At 39.0% G+C, this 20579-nt stretch overlaps 1 protein-coding gene across 3 annotated transcripts in view; it reads right to left on the bottom strand.

Annotated features, from left to right (window-relative positions):
* Positions 1 to 20579, bottom strand: part of SH3RF3 (SH3 domain containing ring finger 3) — a 606895-nt gene that overhangs the window by 31265 nt on the left and 555051 nt on the right. For all 3 annotated transcript variants that reach the window (XM_073614818.1, XM_073614819.1, XM_073614820.1), the window contains one exon: positions 7105 to 7439. In XM_073614818.1, coding sequence (XP_073470919.1) covers positions 7105 to 7439 — 335 coding nt within the window. The remainder of the gene's footprint in view (positions 1 to 7104; positions 7440 to 20579) is intronic.

Below are 20579 nucleotides of genomic sequence, written 5' to 3'. Positions count from 1 at the left end.
GGCCCCCCCCTCCCGCCGCTTACCGGAGCCGTCGGTAGCGGCGGAGGCGATCGCGTCCTCTGCCGTGGTGTGTATAGAGACGAGTGAGGCCAAGATGGCGCTCACTCGTCTCCATGACACTGCTGGGCGGAAGCGACGTCAAAACGTCACTTCCGTCCACGCCTCTTAAAGGCATATTTTTTCAAATGTCATTTTTCTAAATGACTTTTTTTTTTTTTTTTTTTTTTTTTTTGCATTTTAGTGTAAATATGAGATCTGAGGTCTTTTTGACCCCAGATCTCATATTTAAGAGGTCCTGCCATGCTTTTTTCTATTACAAGGGATGTTTACATTCCTTGTAATAGAAATAAAAGTGACACAATTTTTTTTTTTTTTTTTAAAGTGTAAAAATAAATAAAATATTGTAAAATAAATAATAAAAATAAAAAAAAAATGTTTAAAACCCCCCTGTCCCGACGAGCTCGCCCGCAGAAGCAAACGCATATGCGAGTAGCGCCCGCATATGAAAACGGTGGTCAAACCACACATGTGAGGTATCGCCATGACCGGTAGAGCGAGAGCAATAATTCTAGCCCTAGACCTCCTCTGTAGCGCAAAATATGCAACCCGTAGAATTTTTTAAACGTCGCCTATGGAGATTTTTGAGGGTAAAAGTTTGACGCCATTCCACGAGCGGGCGCAATTTTCAAGCATGACATGTTGGGTATCAATTTACTCGGCGTAACATTATATTTCACAATATAAAAAAAAATTGGGATAACTTTACTGTTGTTTTATTTTTTTATTCAAAAAAGTGAATTTTTTCCAAAAAAAGTACGCTTATAAGACCGCTGCGCAAATACGGTGCAAAAAAAAGTATTGCAATGACCGCCATTGTATTCTCTAGGGTGTTAGAAGAAAAACCATATATAATGTTTGGGGGTTCTAAGTAATTTTCTAGCAGAAAAACCTGTTTTAAACATGTAAACACCTAAAATCCAAAACGAGGCTGGTCTTAAAGTGGTTAAATTATTACTTTACAGGTATCAAGGGACCAATTGGATCACTGAGATGGTTCTGGAAGCCTGCCAGTGTCTATAAAAGGAACTGGCAGTGGGGCTTATTTCCTTTTCCCCTCTGGACCGGAGCAGTACCAGAAGAACTCCCTCCCTCCCCTGTCGCGTGCACCTCTTATGTGGTAGGATCACCATGGATCTCAGGGGGGATGTTTTTTGTTATATAAAAACTGTGGTTTGGTTGATGCTCGAGTTCTGATAACTGGGCAGTGTATTTTATTTGGTGTAAATTAAAGTTATTGAATAAAGAAAGAATTTATGTTTAATATTTAAACCAATAAAGGTGTTGCGACCAATTATTTGCCAATATGGTGTATGTTTCATTATAATTTAGCAGAACTGGCTTTGGTTATGGTAAGGGGCGGGTGTGTGGCCTACAATCTCATGGATTGTACAATATTTTTTTATTTATTTATTGTTTTTAAGGTTGAACTGGATGGACTTGTGTCTTTTTTCAACCTGACTAACTATGTAACTATGTAACTTACCAGAGAGGGATTCTCAAGAGGTAAAGCAGACCCCTGTCTCTACTCCAAGAATCAAGACAGATGGATATACATCCTTATCTATGTTGATGACATTATAACTTATTTTGAACAAGAGGGGGGTTGCAATCAGACAGTTCACAAGCTGAAAGAAAATTTTAAAATCAAAGAACTTGGGAACTATAGCTACTATCTGGGAATCCAAATAGAGAGAGAAGATTGAAGTTATCTTCTCAGAAAATCTCTGAAATCTTGGAACAGTTCCATATGCAAGATGCAGGCTATCAAAAGAGCAATGAAGCATAAAACTTGCTACCCAACAATGACATGTAAGCTGCTATATTTTGCCACTGTGACAAAACCATAGCAGTGGGCATACTATGCAGGAAAGTCTCATCTCCCAATCAGCATGACCAGAATGCAGTAAAAAGAGTGATGCAGTACCTCAAAGGAACAATACAGATGAAGTTACGGTTACCAGCAACATCCAATCCAAAACTGGTAGGATATGTGGATGCTGATTGGCCCAGGGACTGCACAGACTACAAATCCACAAGTGGATTCATTTTCCAGTATGAGTAAGGAACCATAAGTTCATCTAGTCGAAAGCAAACAAATGTCACTCTATCTTCAACTGAAGCAGAGTACATTGCAGCAGCACGCGCTTGTCAAGAAGCAATATGGATTTGTCAACTTTTTGTGGACATTGGAATGGACACGTCAAAATCAATTGCCATTTTTGGAGACAACCAGGGATATATAAAGCTTACGCAATCAGAAAGGGTCAATCCTAGGGCCAAACACATCAATGTCAAGTATCACCTACTGAGGGACAATCAAGAACAAGGTGTTATTGACATTCAATACTGCCTGTCAGAGGAGATGACTGCTGATGCACTCACCAAGCCTTCGTTGAAGGAATATCATAGTTATATCCAGAAGAAGCTGAATATAATTTGACAAAACACATGCTGTTGAGAAGGAGTGTTGGAAGAACAACATGTAATGTATAGTTGCTTTATAATGTGAATTATATATATGCATTATACCTATCTATACCAGTGGGTGGCAATGCAGTATTATAGTGTGTATTTTCTGTGGTAATGTAATCACAGGATGTATCGTCTGTATCTAAGTGTGTACTTGTATTGTCCTGTTTTCTATAAGACATGATAAAGACATCCTCCATGAAAGTAAAGTATTCTCTGCATACAACAAGCTTCCAAGTGCATGATTCAATAACCTGCTAATAGCCAGTGCAAGCATCTTCTCCTGGATGCCAGTCTTCATTGGCCAGCGTGGGATGACATCATTCTGGCACACAAAGACAGGGCCAGCGATGCAAGCTGATCTGCGCATATGCAGCTCAGCTCATGTAACCAAAAAAGGCACCAAAGAGGCAGGTGGATGTATTTTATTGCAGAATAGACATTGCAAGTCTGTTTTTCAATAAAAAGCCTTCCTACCCACTGTTTGTGACAGCGGAACTTCAGTTCTGCTTTAATATGAATTGACTTGCAAAAAAATAGGTAGCTAAAGTTAGCAAACAGTATTGCAAATCTTGCTTGAAATCAGTGAACTTTGTAGTGATGTGTATGGGGGGCGAATCTGTTATTCCATTTTGGTCATTTGTAGAGCTAGTAAGGAAGTTATTGTCAAGCTAAAGGGATGGATGAAGCTGGGCACCTCCAGTGAGATATGTACAAATGCCAAAATTAAAAGAACAGTATAGCTCAGTATGTCTCCTTATACAGAATTCATAGTATAGAATACAAATTGACTTTACAGCAAACAGAGGTTCCCAAACGATTTAAACCTGCTATTTCTATCTAAATATATTACAATGTGTAATATGACATGTTCTGGCGGAGGAGGGCGTGCGCCTGCCGGCGTTGCTCGCATTGCTGGTTCGGCCCTGTTGGCCCCTCCCACTTGCCATCATGTGGTATACATGACGTTGGCGGGGACACACGCACAACCAGGGGTCCTTCAGCCTGGAGCGAGCTGGCGTCTCACTTCACTACCCTTCACTCTGAGGAACACACCTCTCATGCCGAACTTCTCTCTAGCACAGGTAAGAGGGGACCTCTTTCGCCCTCTTTCCTCTCTCCCACCTCACATACCACTACACACATACACACACACACACACACACACACACACACACACACACACACACACACACACACACACACACACATACACAAAAACACACTTAATTTACACATATATACTCTCACACATTTCACATCCAAACATTAATACATATACACACACACCCACACTTAACATACATTCATACACACTCACATACATCTACACACACATATAAACTCACTTATTCTTATTCACATCCATGTTATTACTTCCACTAACCACATCCATTCCTAGATGTGTGTATAATTTCTACTCATTCACATATTCCACCATTCACCTCACACACTATTACCATATATACTTGAGTATAAGTCGACCCAAATATAAGCAGCTAATTTTACCACAAAAAACTGGGAAAACTTATTGACTCCAGTATAAGCCTAGGGTGAGAAAGCAGCTACTGTAAGTGGAAAAGAGAGTCAACAATGCCCATTTGCATGCCTCACTGTGCCCATTTGCAGCCATAGGTCCCCGAACTTCAAACTCGGTAGTTAAGGGTTCCTAGATGCCCCCTAGCTGCAGCCAAAATTTGGGGTCTCTGGATCCAAAGGGTCCCGAAATGACATTGCTGCAGATGGACACAGTTGACTGACTTTGGGGCCCAGTATCTCGGGGCCACTTGGTGCTAAAAACCACCAAACTTGGTGTACAAACCCAATGGAACTAGCACTACAACATATTCAAAGCTGGGATTCTTAGCACTAAGTAGCCCCGAGATACGGGGCCCCAAAGTTGGTTTGGAAAATGTCAAGCACTTTTCTGCAGCAGAGAATGACATTTTCTGAACCAATTTTTAGGCCCCATATCTCAGGGCCACTTTTCTAGGATATGTTGTAGTGCTAGTTCCACTGGGTTTGCACACCAAATTTGGGGTTCCTAGCACAAAGTGGCCCCGAGATACTGGGCCCCAAATTCGGTTTGGAAAATGTCATTCTTTGCACCAGAAAAGTGCTTGACTCGAGTATAAGCCGAGGGGGGCACTTTCAGCACAAAAAAAGTGCTGAAAAACTCGGCTTATACTCGATTATATACAGTATGTTACTCATCATTCTTTATTTATTTAATATTGTTTATTATTTCTTAACACTATTGTATTCACTCATTTTTTTCTTTCCTTTCACCTCTGTTACACAGAATTTGGCAGATGCCATTTTCCGCTTACAGCATGCATTACACCTTGTACAGGCTGTATTTTCCCCTTGGTCCTTATTTGGGGACTTCCTGTCGCAGCCCCGGGAGGGATTACTCGCATCAGACCACCGTCCCACCCCACCTTTGGAGCTTATTGCATCTTATGGGCTGCTTTGTAAGTAGTAAAGAAATTGTCCTTTCCTTCACCTTTAGGGTAAAATGCACAATCAGCTATTAAACTCATTATTTATCCCATTACTGTGTAGTTCAAACCATGCATCCAACTCCTGACGATTGGCAACAGGCCATGAAATGTGTTGAGTGTTCATCCAGGGATGCCAAACCAAGCTTACTCCAATAAATTATAACCAACCATCATGTTCATTATCTGTATTAATTATGTGAATTATGTATTTATCATTTGTATATAAAATGTATTTCTGTTATGATCTTCATTTATTGTTTGTCACAAATCATGTCTAGCAATCCATTATTTATTAAGTGTATTATTACTATATCAACTATGTTGATTTTTTATGATTATATTTCTTATATCATAAATTCTTTATTCTATTGCCCAATCATGTTTGCCACAATTGCTATCATGAATTGACCCTAGGGGATTGTGACATCCAGTGTACCTATACTTTATATATATATATATTATTACATACATCCACATGCCTCATGTAAAGTCCCAATCCTATTCCCTAATCCTTCTTATCAATAAGTAGTTAAGTCTTTATTATCTGGTTCGCCAAGGCTGCTAGTCCACTAATATGCCAGTTTTTTGTTCTGAAGATTTTTTAATGCCCCCCAGGGCATACAAGCTTGCACCTCTATAACAAGTCAGCAAGTTTGAGGTCCCCTATTATACTGATACTAGTCCGTATGCTTGTCTGAGGGCATGAGGAGGGGTCCACAAAAGCACAGAAATTACAATACTAAAACACAGCTCCTTGGTGCCCCAGGAGGAGGTTTAAGAATGTTGGAGGGGATTCTGTGTAGCCTGTCTGTCCTTGGTGGGAGCAGGTTAGTTATCTACTATATATCCCCTCAAGGTGAAATGGTAAAAGGGCCCTTTTGGAGGAATAAAAAAACCATCACAGAAAATAATTACCCCCCAACTCTTTCATCACTCAAATCATTGTATTATTTTGCCTGATGAATCTAAACTCTTTAAAGTGGAATTTCACTCTCTGTCAATGCTATTTTTAATCCTTATGCTGCTTGCATTAATAAATAGAAAAAGAAAGAATATTATATTATTAGTTTTAACATTTTTTACATTTCTTCAGTTACTTCCTGGTTTCCATGCCTAGCCAAATTATGTCATACATCCCAGGAGTCTTCAGGAGGGTAAGAGGGGCTTTCTCAGCTAAGCAGACATTCCTGCCTACAAGCCTAAGCTAAGGGAAAATGGATTCCAATAAGTAAATGCTACATGAATCATCTGCCCTTACTTAAGATGGCCACTGCCAGAAATGCTAGGGGATGGTTTTCAAAGTAATTTCTCAGCAAAATAAAGCATGGAGATGGGTGGGTGAGTTTGCTTTGAATATTAAAAATGAATTAAATAGCTTTTTCGATTTGTGGTTCTCAGCTGCAGTGTAGTTCCGCTTTAAGAACAAATTACCTAAAATGACATAAGCCAGGGTTAAAATTGAGTAAGCAAAGTTCCTGTGTGACTCCTTTTTTCAGTTTACAGCAGACTGTAGTTAATATTTATTTATACCAATACAAGCTTGTACAAACTCATATATCATTAATGCTAGGTAGGGTGGTACACCCTTTTTATATTTTTGTTAAATTAAATGGTGAGCTAGGACTAGCTAACAGACCAGCTATCATGGATAGTCAATCTCTGCATATCCATTCTCTGTGACCCAGTCTGAGTTAGATTTCAATGTGCACAGAACCCATACAAGTGGCAAAAGGTGTAGCTGCAGACCATAAGCTCCTGTAAAAAACTGTCAAAGTGGTCCAAATGAAAAGCTGTCCCTGTATGTAGCTACTTTCTGTGGGAATGGTTTTATCTGTAATAGGATGCTTTATTTCCTCTGGTACTCCTATTATGTAATTCATCTACTGAGCAGGCCAATAAATGTGTATTCTTTGTTCAGATGCTTAAATATAAATTTTTCAATAAACACCACTAATAAATGCATAATATTACAAGGTAGATCAAAAGTAGAACACATGCCATGCATATAATTTGGACATTTAGTTGCTAAAGTTTTTTACAGTAATTTTTTTCGTTTTAAAGAAAACCTTACCTCTCTCTAGATAAGGATTTCGGTTCAGGTCGGACAGCCACCATTGCACAAGCTGGTTGCCTTACTGGAGAAGAAATTGAAAAATTAAGATCTAAAGAACCCGTTTTCCTGTGTAGTGGATGCATTCCCATTGCTCCTTGCATTTCACTTTCAATAGGACATGACCCAGCTCTTCCGTGGTTGGTCAAAGAAAACTCAAGTCCTACTGCTCCTTGTATCACACCTTCAACAATAGCTTGGGGGTCGTGTGTTGGCGAGATAGATGGGGGAGAACGGGCCTTTTTTTTTGCAGAGGCTCCAGCCAGCAGCTTCAGCAGCCCACCTTTCTTCTCTCTCTGAAAGATAACATATTTTTCTTTATTAACAAATCAGCCCTTCTGTAGTTTATGCTACCAAATTAAATTGTTATGTATGTCTCCCTTAAGCAACTATCAGTAAGTGAAAAAACTAAATGAAAATCAAATCTTATAAACATTAGCTGACTAAAGCTAGCCATAGATGGATTGAAATCCAGCCAGCTCAGCAGGAACTAGCTGAATTTCCATCCGTCTATGGGCAAGCTGGTCGTAGACGGATGATATAATATGATTAACTGCATCCATCCATTCTTTAATAGAGGGAGTTGTAACTTGCATCTCATAGCAATCTGTTTACAAGCTTGAAAGAGCATTTTTTGCAAAAAGATCTTTACATATCTCGACCATTCTTCATCATTCAACAACTCCAGCAAACAAATTTCTGGAGTACATAGCACCTGTCTTTTAATTAATTGTCTTTTAACCTGACTCCATTAACCCATTACCTCTTTACATGACCAAATTAAGTGGCAAAAATCCGCTTTAAATTCTAATTCTGCTTTAAACTGTATTGAACTGCATTAATCAACTCAGGCTCAACACAAGGACACAATTGTTTTCTATGTACCCTGTTAACACCATTCAGGTGCATTGTGTAAAAGTGCACCAAGTCAGCATTTTTACACAGCGCAACGCACAACGTGTTATAATGCACCACAATGTGTCCCAACTCGCTGCTGTGAATAGAGTCATTCTGTGACACTTCAATAAAGTTAAAAAAAGTTAAAAGTGGGATGCGTTGTAACAACACAATGCACTGCCCCTACACAAAGCATATGTGCAGGCTGGTGTGAATGGGTCCTTATTCAACAACAAGTCAGCAACAATTCAATATAATTTCATATGGAATTGTATCTATGGTACTAAACAATGTTTAAAATGTGATAAATGATAAGCCCACTTATTGCAACCATGCTACTGTACATCTGTCCTGCTACACCCCTTTGTGCCTTAGGCCTTGGTAATTCATCATGATTTATGTGAATATTTATTTTGTTTTATGTCCCTTTTTATGTCAGAGGACACCAATCGTATATTATTTATCCATTCATCCATTAACTCCAAAGTCATGCTGGTAGGCTAATTGGATCCTGTCTAAATTGTCCCTAGTATGTATGAATGTGAGTAAGGGACCTTAGATTGTAAGCTCCTTGAGGGTAGGGACTGGTGTGAATGTACAATGTATATGTAAAGCGCTGCCTAAATTGACGGCGCTATATAAGTACCTAAAATAAATAAATAAAAAATAAATTAATGCTATTGGATCCAGTTAAGGGAAAAAAACAATCTCCAGTTATATAAAAACAAATAAAATTAGGCTTAATTACTAAAGGAGTTGAGCATCTTCACACAGTAAAGAATAATCACTTAAATCATCCAATCGTGGGAAAAGCAAAAAAAAAAAAATCACCTTTTTTTTAACAGAAAAACATTTTTAATAATGACTTTCTTTTTTATTTAAGATTCTACTAGGAATTATCAATTTAGTCATATTTTTATGTAACTTTTATTCATTTTGTTCTTTTTGTAAACAGTAAAATCCATTTTCTAATAACATAGTCTGGAATAGGAAGAGTTAAAATGTGATACCAACGAACTGAATGTCATAGACATGTAATTCTGAGTAGCAATGGCAACTGTGTCGCAGTAGGAGACAGAACTAAATGGACTATGTCTTACCTACAGGAGACCTTGGAAACAAAGGCTCTGGGCTCTGCAACTTTCATTCTCAACACTCTCTGCACTGGCAGTTCTAAAAAATCATTACACAGTAAATATAAGTAGTAATTATGTGACTTTCTGGGCTGAGGTTCATGAGACCTTAGAGTCTACATGCTGCATCTGAAGTGCATACATGTTGAGTAAAGAATCAACCAGTATTGACAGCTACGGCCACCTTTATCATCTAGCATTTCTCACATCAGATTCCATAAACTGTTGACCCCTAATAATGGTGATCTTTGATACTAACTTACAATAGGTGCCTAAGTTGCATTAATAATTTTCCTCACTTTGGAGAAATGGGCAGGGATGGAAGAAAGAAAAACTGGCAGGGGGTTACCCATTCCCTGTCCAAAATGAAAAAAAAAAAAATGGACTTTAGATATACTTTAATTGTTCCACATATATTACATTGAACAGTCTTCATTTAAAGGTTTTAATTTCCAATCCCAATGCTATTAGCGAAATAAAAGCATGAAAAAATCCATCTGTCGGGTAAGGAGAATTACTGTAAAAGACAGGTACGCTTTCTAGTCCTCTAGAACTATATTACTGAATGGAAACACCTACTCATTTTGCATTTATTATTCATTTTCATTTGTCAAAATGCAATTATCAGTGTTAGTAATGCCTGCTGAAATAATCTGTTCATCTATTATATTCCTATAATTTCTAACATTAAAATATTTTCCAGTCAAAAAGAATAAAGGAAATGACAATATACTTTAGGAACCTGAGTCGTGGAATTTAACAAGTGCTCCTGAGCCAGCACTCAGTGCTTCATGTGTGTTATACTTTAATTCACTGTGCCTATGCAGCTGTGAATGTACTTAAGAGCCTTTCAGCTATTTGAATAACGTTATTTGATTGAAAAATGTATTAAAATATATCTTTAAGCATACAGTATAAAAGAACAGGCTGGGTGATTTAAGAAATAAAGTCATTCATTGGATGTCAACAATACCTTGTTTGACAAGTACTGTTCAGAAATTACATAAATTAAAGAACAATGGGGGTGTAAAATCAATACATTCAGCAACCACTAAATATTACCAGCCACTTGACCTGTTTTAGCAATGTAAACCGGCTGCATGAGCGGACTTCCTATGTTGACCACATGAATAGGTTGTGTTGTAACCAAACCACAATATTTATGGTCCATTTACACATTTGCAGTGTAGTGCGTTAATGAATGTGTATTTATTCAAACATTAAAATACACGGTGTTAAGACAGCCTATTTAAATGAGTTGGCCTGGCAATGCATCACATTTCAAAAACACCCATGCACCATTTTGCATTGTGGTACACTGCATTAAAGCAAGAAAGAGGGTTTCACCATGTCAGACCAGTGTGTTGCTGCCACATCCCTAATTGTACATCAAGAAAAGAAAATCCCCCTTCATTGGGACTTTGTAGGCAAAGATTGTTGTTACTCACCGGAGAGTAACAATAATCTTTTTTGTCATGCAAACCATGTAACCTGTCATATTTTGTTTTTCATTTTTCAATTTTTGTATATTTGTGTATAATCCTCGTTTTTAAACTTGCAGTCATCTCATGATCAAACGATTTTATGTAATCCGATAAATTATATTTTCTAATTTACATATGTGTGGTTCCAATGAAGGGGGATTTTCTTTTCTTGTGCACTGCATTAAATGGTTCATAAACAGTCAAAATGAAAAAATGTGATGTCAGAGTGAAGTGAAAAATTAGAAAGGCTGGTAATAAAAATAAATGTGTCAAAGGGAAAATAAAAGAATAAAACATTCCTAGGCTTTTCTTCATTAAATTTATTGGATGCATCTGGTTTAAAGTCTAATTCAGAAACTGCGCTAAAGTCTATAATAGGTGAATAACAGCAATGACTAACCATGTGATAAAAACAGTGCAAATCAAAATATTCAAATAGTCGTGCTAATAATTGCAAAAAACAATATGTGAACACGTGAACTTTTCTATTTATAATGACACAAACTTTTTTTCACAATTTTCTTAATAATTTTTTACATATCATTTACATTATTTTAATGTGATTGTTCATAACCTGTCACAATACGTATCTTTTATTCACATATTGTTTTGTGCAATTTTTAGTGCGACTATTTGAATATTTGGTTTAAAGTAACAGTAAAATTTCTGGTGAAAAATGATGCAGCAAAGCTTTCACTAAGGGCAGCTTTACCACCATCCAGGCACTCATGCAAATTCTAATACTACAGCTTGACAGGACTGTGCACATGCCATGGCCGCAATGCTTTGTGGCCACAGTATTTTTAACTTGGGCTGCAGGGTTTTATAGGCAGCACTGCCTGTCAAACTTGCCTATCACCTATTGAGAAACGTCTCACGGTTGGGGCATAGTCTGGCAATGTAAAATAGCAACTCTGCAAAAATAAATAAAAAGTAAGCAAAAGAAAACAGGCATTAAAATGCTGCGTACACATGATCGGTTTTGCCGTCGGAATAAACTCCGAAGGTTTCTCTGACGGAACTCCGATGGAATTCCATTCAAGCGGTCTTGCCTACACACGGTCAAACCAGAGTACGATCAAAGTCTGACCGTCCAGAATGAGGTGATGTACAGCACGTACGACGGGACTAGAAAAAGGAAGTTCAATAGCCAGTAGCCATAGCTTCCGCCTCGTACTTGCTTCAGAGCATGAGTTGTTTTTGGTCCATTGGAACAGCATACAGACGATCGGTTTTCCCGATAGGAATTGCTTCCGTCGGAAATATTTAGAACATGTTCTATTTCTAGGTCTGTCAGAATTTTCAAAAAAAAAAAAAAAGTCCAATGAGGCACACACACGATCGGAATAGACGATGAAAAGCTTCCGTCTGGCTTTTTCTGTCGAACATTACGCTCGTGTGTACGCGGCTTAAAGCGGGGTTCCACCCAAATTTTGAACAATATCTGTATGTATTCTCTTCCTTGCCTAGATGCTGACATGCCATTTAAAAAAATTTAAATCGCCGTAATTACCTTTTGTTTTTCTATTCTTCTTTGCACTTCCTGGTTCTCCTCCCGTGGGAGTAGGCGTGTTTCTAGCCTCTCCCAGACTCCTGGGAGCTAGTCTCAGGCTTCCCAGGATGCCACTGAGCATGTGCGGGAACGAGCGGTGAATGCTGGGAGCACAGCATTCACCACATCCAGGAAATAAATGCTTGTGGGCTTCAAATGCCCACAATGAAGATGGAAACCGCCTGCAGTGAATAATATAAGTTATTCTTTCCGACGAAATCTGACACAGGCGGACATATTACACACAATATGTGAGTATGTAATGCTGAGAAGAAAAGTTTGTGAATGAACTCAAAAAAAAAAAAACGATAGATAGGTGGACCCCCGCTTTAAGGCAGCAATAGTGTGCTGAATGTCTGCTGGCTGCTGCTATACCGCCCTCTGCTGCAGATAGTGATATCTGGTAATCACTGCAACACTGCTAATCAATTAGCTGATCAGGAGGTACTGTATGTTTACTAAGTCAACTAAGAATTTGTTCAGCAATTTTAGATGGCAGGGGAAAAGGGTTAGAGCCTTGTCAAGTTGAAATCACTGTCTGTGTTCCTATTGGGAAGATCCATTACTCTGTTTGTCCTGATGAATATTATCAAAGAGAAAAGAGGGGAAATCCAACATTTTTGTGTTGCCCCAAGAACAAACAGTAAGGGGAAATCTTCCAATAGTTGCAATCTTCTAAGAGGGAAATTTATCTCACTTTGGGAGATTTCTTCTAACTTACTGGTACAGGATGTGAAGAGAAATTTCCCTAATGGTACACATACAGCAAAGACTGAACAGGCAGGGGTTTAAACCCTTCCCCACTATCCAAAACAAACAAGGTTTTGGTTATACAACCTAAAGTTATCCTCATCTTTCAGCATCCAGTTCCAAAGTCCCTTTTTCTCCTTATTCTCCTTGTTCATTTTTGTTGATTCTGTCACTTCAATAAACTACAGACCACTTACTGAGCGAAAGTAAAAATACTCTGTGTATTTAAAATAACCACAGTATTGTCACCTTCTCCTCCTTGCCAAGTCTATTAGACTACAGTTGTCCATGTAATACTGTCTCTTCTCCCAGTGCCCAGCATTATCACTACTAAGAAAGTGGCAGGTCACACCTGCAGCTGCCTTACCAGTCCTAGTCCTACCCCTATGTTTACTTCTAGAACTAGAGAAAGGGGTTGATCTGCTGAAACTGGAGAGTGCAAAATCTGGTGCAGCTCTGCATATAAACCAATCACCTTCCAAGTTTTTAGTCACAGCTTAATTGAACAAGCTGAACTTAGAAGCTGAGTGGCTACCATGCACAGCTGCACCAGATTTTGCACTCTTCAGTTTTTGTAAATCAACCTCAAAGCTTAACAGTAATTAAAGTCCCTGGTACTTGCAAAAGTTAGCAGAAGTGTAATTTCCACCCCCCCCCTGCTAAAACCCACCCACAGCCACTTCAATACCTAGTATGAAGCAGAAAGGTAGCAGTCATTTGACCACTGAAAAAAACAAGCAAAACAACAGTAATATTTTCAATTAGGGGCAACAACAACTTTAATTATAGTTGTATGGAGATATAAGTAACATAATACATCAGGGAAAAAAGTTGCATGCTTTAAAAACCATAACAGTTAGCTTCCAGTGTTTTGTTTGAGGTCTGTATAAAATCATAGACCAACAATAGCAAATTGAATGGCTATTATATCTGTCATCTAAAGCTAAAACTTTTTTTTTAGCTTTTTATAGTGTGGGGAAATGGCTAGAATCTCTGTTATATTTTTATTGGTGTCTCTGTCCCCAATGCAGAGATTTACTGTTGTCACCCAAACTGAACAGGGGAAGGAGAGTAAATCTTCCTAAGGGGGGAACATTTTATTTACAATTGACCAAGATAAATTTGCATCACTTTGGAGGGATTTCTTCTCACTTTCTGTTGGGTCTACAAAACTGTAAGTGAAAGTCGTATATATATATATATATTTATATATATATATATATATATATATATATATATATAGACACATAGACACATATACACACAGTATCGCACAAAAGTGAGTACACCCCTCAAATTTTTAGTAAATATTTTATTATATTTTTTCATGTGACAACACTGAAGAAATTACACTTTGCTACAATGTAAAGTAGTGAGTGTACAGCTTGTATAACAGTGTAAATTTGCTGTCCCCTCAAAATAACGCAACACATGTGCCATTAATGTATAAACCGCTGGCAACAAAAGTGAGTACACCCCTAAGTGAAAATGTCCAAATTGGGCCCAATTAGCCATTTTCCCTCCCCGGTGTCATGTGACTCGTTAGTGTTAAAAAGTCTCAGGTGTGAATGGGGAGCTGGGGTGTTAAATTTGGTGTTATCACTCTCACTCTCTCATACTGGCCACTGGAAGTTCAACATGGCACCTTATGGCAAAGAACTCTGAGGATCTGAAAAAAAGAATTGGTGCTCTACATAAAGATGGCCAATGCTATAAGAAGTTTGCCAACACCCTGAAACTGAGCTGCAGCACAGTGGCCAAGACTGTACAGCGGTTTAACAGGACAGGTTCCACTCAGAACAGGCCTCTACATGGTCGACCAAAGAAGTTGAGTGCACGTGCTCCGCGTCATATCCAGAGGTTGTCTTTGGGAAACTGACGCATGAGTGCTGCCAGCATTGCTGCAGAGGTTGAAGGGATGGGGAGTCAGCACACTTTGTGTGACTGTGTGTATGCAAGACAAGTTTGAGCTAACATCCGTTGGAAAAAATCCATGAATTTTGTTGTCGGAATATCCAATCAATGTCCGATTGTGTGTACGGGGCATTAGTGTTACAAGGTCTCAGGTGTGAATGGGGAGCTGGTGTGAAATTTGGTTTTATCGCTCTCACTCTCTCATACTGGTCACTGGAAGTTCAACATGGCACCTCATGGCAAAGAACTCTCAGTGGATCTAAAAAAATGAATTATTGCTCTACATAAATATGGCCTAGGCTATAAGAAGATTTCCAAGACCTTCAAATTGAGCACAGTGGCCAAGACCATACAGCAGTTTAACAAAAAACAGGAAACAGGCCTCACTATGTTCGCCCAAAGAAGTTGAGTGCACGTGCTCAGCGTCATATCCAGAGGTTGTCTTGGAAAATAGACTTATGTGTGCTGCTAGCATTTCTGCAGGAGGTTGAAGGGGTGGGGGGGATCAGCCTGTCAGTGCTCAGACCATACACTGCACAATGCATCAAATTTGTCTGCATGACTGTTGTCCCAGAAGGAAGCCTCTTCTAAAGATGATGCACAAGAAAGCCCGTAAACAGTTTACTGAAAACAAGCAGACTAAGGACATGGATTACTGGAACCATGTCCATTGGGCTGGTGAGACCAAGATAAACTTATTTGTTCAGATGGCGTCAAGCGTGTGTAGCGGCAACCAGGTGAGGAGTACAAAGACAAGTGTGTCTTGCCTACAGCCAAGCATGGTTGTGGGAGTGTCATGGTCTGAGGCTGCATGAGTGCTGCCTGCACTAGGGAGCTATAGTTCATTGAGGGAACCATGAATGCCTACATGTACTGTGACATACTGGAGCATAGCATGATCCCCTCCCTTCGAGAAAGGGCCGCAGAGCAGTATTCCAACATGATAACGACCTCAAACACACCTCCAAGACGACTATTGCCTTGCTAAAAAGAAGTTGAGGGTAAAGGAGATGGACTGGCCAAGCATGTCTCCAGACCTAAACCCTATTGAGCATCTGCGGGGCATTCTCAAATGGAAGGTAAAAGAGCGCAAGGTCTATAACATCCACCGGCTCCATGATGTTGTCATGGAGGAGTGGAAGAGGGCTCCAGTGGCAACATGTGAAGCTCTGGTGAACTTCATTCCCAAGAGGGTTAAGGCAGTGCTGGAAAATAATGGTGGCCACACAAAATATTGAAACTTTGGGCCCAATTTGGACATTTTTCCTTAGGGGTGTACTCACTTTTGTTTCCAGCGGTTTAGACATTAATGGCTGTGTGTTGAGTTATTTTGAGGGGACAGCAAATTTATACTGTAATACAAGCAGTACACTCACTACTTTATATTGTAGAAAAGTGTCATTTCTTCAGTGTTGTAACATGAAAAGATATAATAAAATATTTTAAAAAAATGTGAGGAGTGTACTCACTTTTATGAGATATTGTGTGTGTCCTGTAGTGACAAAGGATCAGCAGGAGGAAACACAGCACACAGTAATTTGATTGTGGTAGTTCATTGAGGTACACCGAAGTCAGAGAAAATTACGATACTGCCACCTACAGGAGGATTTGGACACTGCCAAAAAAAATAACAGTGACCCAGTTTTGTAATACAGAAGTACCGAGCAGTACAGAGAGCAAAACCATAAAACGGTGGGGCCAGTGACCCTCACTGAACTCCAAGGAAAGGATTTTACAGTGAGTACAAAAATTCAGGGTTTTTTTTCATTCATTGAAGGACACAGGTTTCTGAGACAATTTGGACATCCAAAAGTGCTCCAGCTGAGGGGTCTCAAAACAGCAAAACAAAACTATAACAGGACCACTATGTAACACTCCCCCCCCTCCATAAAAACAAGTTATGCAGGAGTGTCTGCAGCTCCAAGAGCTGCCTGGAGAACCGTACGTCCAACACCAGCATCAGATGAGGTCTGCACATAGTAAAACTTAGGAAATGTGTGAACAAAAGACCAGGTTGCATCCTTGCAAATCTTTTAAGCAGTTGACTGATGCTGAAAAGTAGAGTAGAGTTCACCTTAACAGGAAAGGGTGTAACCCAAATCTTAAGACCATAAGTTTAGTTAATGGTCTGCCTGAGCCACTAAAAAATGGTGAACAAGAAGCTGGTTCACCTTTGCAGGGACCATAAGCGACGACAAACAGAAAGTTAGACTTTCCAATAACAGCGACAGTTAAGAGGTAAACATGCACAGCTCAAACTACATTCAAACAATGATGTAAGATCTTGTACAGAGGGATTGAAGCACAATGTCCTGGTTGAGGCAAAGCCTTAAACCACCTTAGGAAGGAAGGAGGTTCTAGGCATCAACACTACCCTATAACTTGTGTAGGACCAGAAAAGGTTTTCTAGAGGACAAAGCCGCCAGTTCAGACAGATGCCCTGCAGAGGTGAAGGCAACAAAGAATGCAATCTTATGAGTATTGTAAGAGTGGAAAGAGTAATATCGCTGATAGATTCAAAGGGCAATATTATTTTTTGTCAAAGTTCCTGGCTTTGTTAACCTTACTACGAAATGTTGCAAATTGCAAAAAGCCTGTGTTGATTGAAGTCACCAGCATCTACTTCTAACCGAAAGATCAGGTTTGGGTGGAATGAAACTTCTTGTTTACATTCCCTTCAAAAAGCATTTGCTTTGGTAAAGGTAATGTGCTTCATGCAGGTTAAAAAACTGTCATACCCATTTACGCAGTAGTTCAGGGCTACCAGCATGAGATCTAAAAGCTTAATAAATTGGAGGTCAGTGTGGGTAGAAGCTGGATCCCTTCTCACAAGTTTGGTCAATTACCGTAAGGCTAGACAGATTAACATTTTTGCCACGGGCAGTTGAAAGGCAGGGCCTGCCAGATAAAACACGTTTTTTGAAAGATTCTACAATTTTTTATCCATGGGTTCCTCAAATACTGGTACATCCTCTACAAGAATCATCAGTACTTTATAAAGACAGGATACTGCAGGACCAATGGTGGAAATTGCCCACTTCTTAATACATTCCTATTCAAGTCAGTATTGGACTGTGAAATATTTAAACAATTTACCAGGAATATCCCGGTGTCTGTATATGAGTCCCTGAGAAAACTTTTAGTAGTCTTGGGGCTTCTAAGGGACCCTAGGCAGGTGGCAGCACTGGTGGAAGCTACAGGCTGCTACTCAATTTTTAAACTGGCAAGCACCACATCAACAAGAGTGGAAATGGTCTCTCTAAACTTGGGGATTATAGTGGGTACCTGCGACTCCTCAGGGACAACATCATCTGAAAAGATTTATGAAATTCTTCATCAGATAAAGTTTCCATAGCTTAAGGCTCAAAGGCTGCTAAGGCTACAGGCACGTTAGACAATTATTCTGCAGGAAAAGGCAATGAGGTATGCTTATCGCCTCTGTGGTCAGTGTCAAAAATGAAAGTTGCAATCTGGCACATAAAATTGTGCATAACTATGTTGAAATCTCCAAGGCTAAAACCAAGGAAGGTGCCTCACTCGATAGAGAAAAGGAGCAAAGAAGGAGTGGTCTTGTTATTCATGGGCCTCTCCTCCCCCTTGTCCAGTCATAGCATACCTTGCATTGTGTGAAAGGAATACATTGTATGAATGGATTTGGGGGGAGTAAACAACACAATCCTTGACTGTACAAGCACAGGAACTCAGAACAGCAGGGAGGGAAGATCAAAGCTGACAGTAGTATCTGACATACAACTATGAGTTTTAGCATCTCCAGCAGTCATCTATACATAGTTTGTAGTCAGAGTCTTCACTTGGAAATGCAATAACCCTAACTACCAAACTAACTATAAGACCTGAGGTGTGCCTTCGCCTAGCTGGTCAGTACGTCTAAAAGAAGGCATACCCTGAATAAATGTACCAGAAATGAATGAGATGTGAAAAAAAATTATGAAAATGAAGGGGAACCGGGAAGGTGGGAACCAGAAAATGAGCCGACAAGGGATCCGACAGAGGAGGAGCGATATATACCCCCCCAGACTCCTCCTACAAATGCAGGCTAGCCTCCGGCCAGCCTTCTAACATATCCAGAATTGGAAGAAACTTAGCTGAACTAATGACAAGTAATATAAAAATTTTCTTTCCTAGAGGTAAACTCTACCTAGGCACGGGTAGGTGCAGGTGAATATGAAAAAATGAATCTGTTTTTATTTCTGCAGTCATACATCACAGTAAGGGGTGAGTGGATTATTAAACCATGCACATTATTTTACAAATGTAATTATCATTTATCCTCAGGCATCTACATAATAGCTTCAACATTCACTTATGTTTCTGACCACAAAGTAAATGAAGCGTATATATTTCTAGTATTTATATCTACTCAAGGGCATTCTGTTTCCTATGTTAGACATAGGTCAGTAACCTTTGTGATTCGTTTAATTCAATCTGTAATGACTGGAGTGGTAAGCTACTGAAAAAAAAAAACTAGAGCAAATTTTAATTATGCTGAAATGAATGCATCCATTTGGTATTAACCCACCTATTCCAAGAGATAGAAATGCTCAGATTAATGACTTGAAAGTGTCTTCAACGTTTCAGTTTTTGTTACAAGATAACTAGCTGGACTCTTTAAACTCTAGCATACCTTTTTGGTATGACTTTCTTGTCAAAGTTCCTGGTTTTGTTCACGCTACTACAAAATGTTGCTCTTTCTACTAAACTTCCCACAATTGCAGGGAGCATGAAAGAAATTTGATCTGGTAGGTGGAAATCAATCTCTCCACCAAAATCCCCAAGCAATAGCAAAAAGCCAGTGTTCATTGAATTCACCAGCACCTACCCAGAACTGAAAGATCAGGTTTGGGTTGAATGACCCTTTGTTGTTTACACGCCCTTCAACAAGCATTTTCTTTTATCTGGTGTAGCTGATGTGTTACAAGCTGAAAATTATAAAAGATTGTAGACAGCAAAGATGAAAGAAAAGTATAGAGGAATACATTTTTTTACAAAAATCTCCAATCTATTTTATCATAACACTTGGCAGCTGTCAGACTGACCATTCATCAGAAGTGACATTTGCAGCAGGTGAAGCCAAGGCACATGACAACATGATTGAAGCATGAATCATTTGGTAGCCAACTGGAAAACAACCAGCACTGTGGGAAAATGCAACCTTCAGGCACTTTGTCAGTAGCTTCATTGGATATGTTACATATGTATTAACAGGACCTACAAGTCATAATTGTCAAGCAATATTTTGTGTTCAATTTTGTTTAGTGAAATAGATCTTAATGCACTGCCCTCATTCACCATATGCTCTTAAGTAATCACAGAAATTAGTAACAGTATACAACATATGTGCCCTGTCATAATTAATTACTGCATGTATGATGCACACACATTCTAATACAGCTGCAGTAATGCTGTAGAAATGAAAACAATGGCATAAAGCATTTCCAGTTAAACCCCAGGGAATAGTTCTTATTATACATTAGTGAACACACACCAGTTGACATTATACAGAAGTCATTTCATACAATGGATCTTTTTTAATAAGGATTTTTTTTTTTAATTTAATTAGCATTCCAGGTAGACAGCTAAATAGACAAAGTTATTTTAAATGTTTACCTGACAAAGGATTTGAAATTCTGTACAGTCTTGTGATTTACAATATGGCCAAGGAGGTTATATCTCTGTTGCAACAAC

The sequence above is a fragment of the Aquarana catesbeiana genome, linkage group LG02 (genome assembly GCF_042186555.1).
Source record: "Aquarana catesbeiana isolate 2022-GZ linkage group LG02, ASM4218655v1, whole genome shotgun sequence".
Lineage (NCBI taxonomy): Eukaryota > Metazoa > Chordata > Amphibia > Anura > Ranidae > Aquarana > Aquarana catesbeiana.
This window is presented reverse-complemented; position numbering and strand designations above follow the sequence as displayed.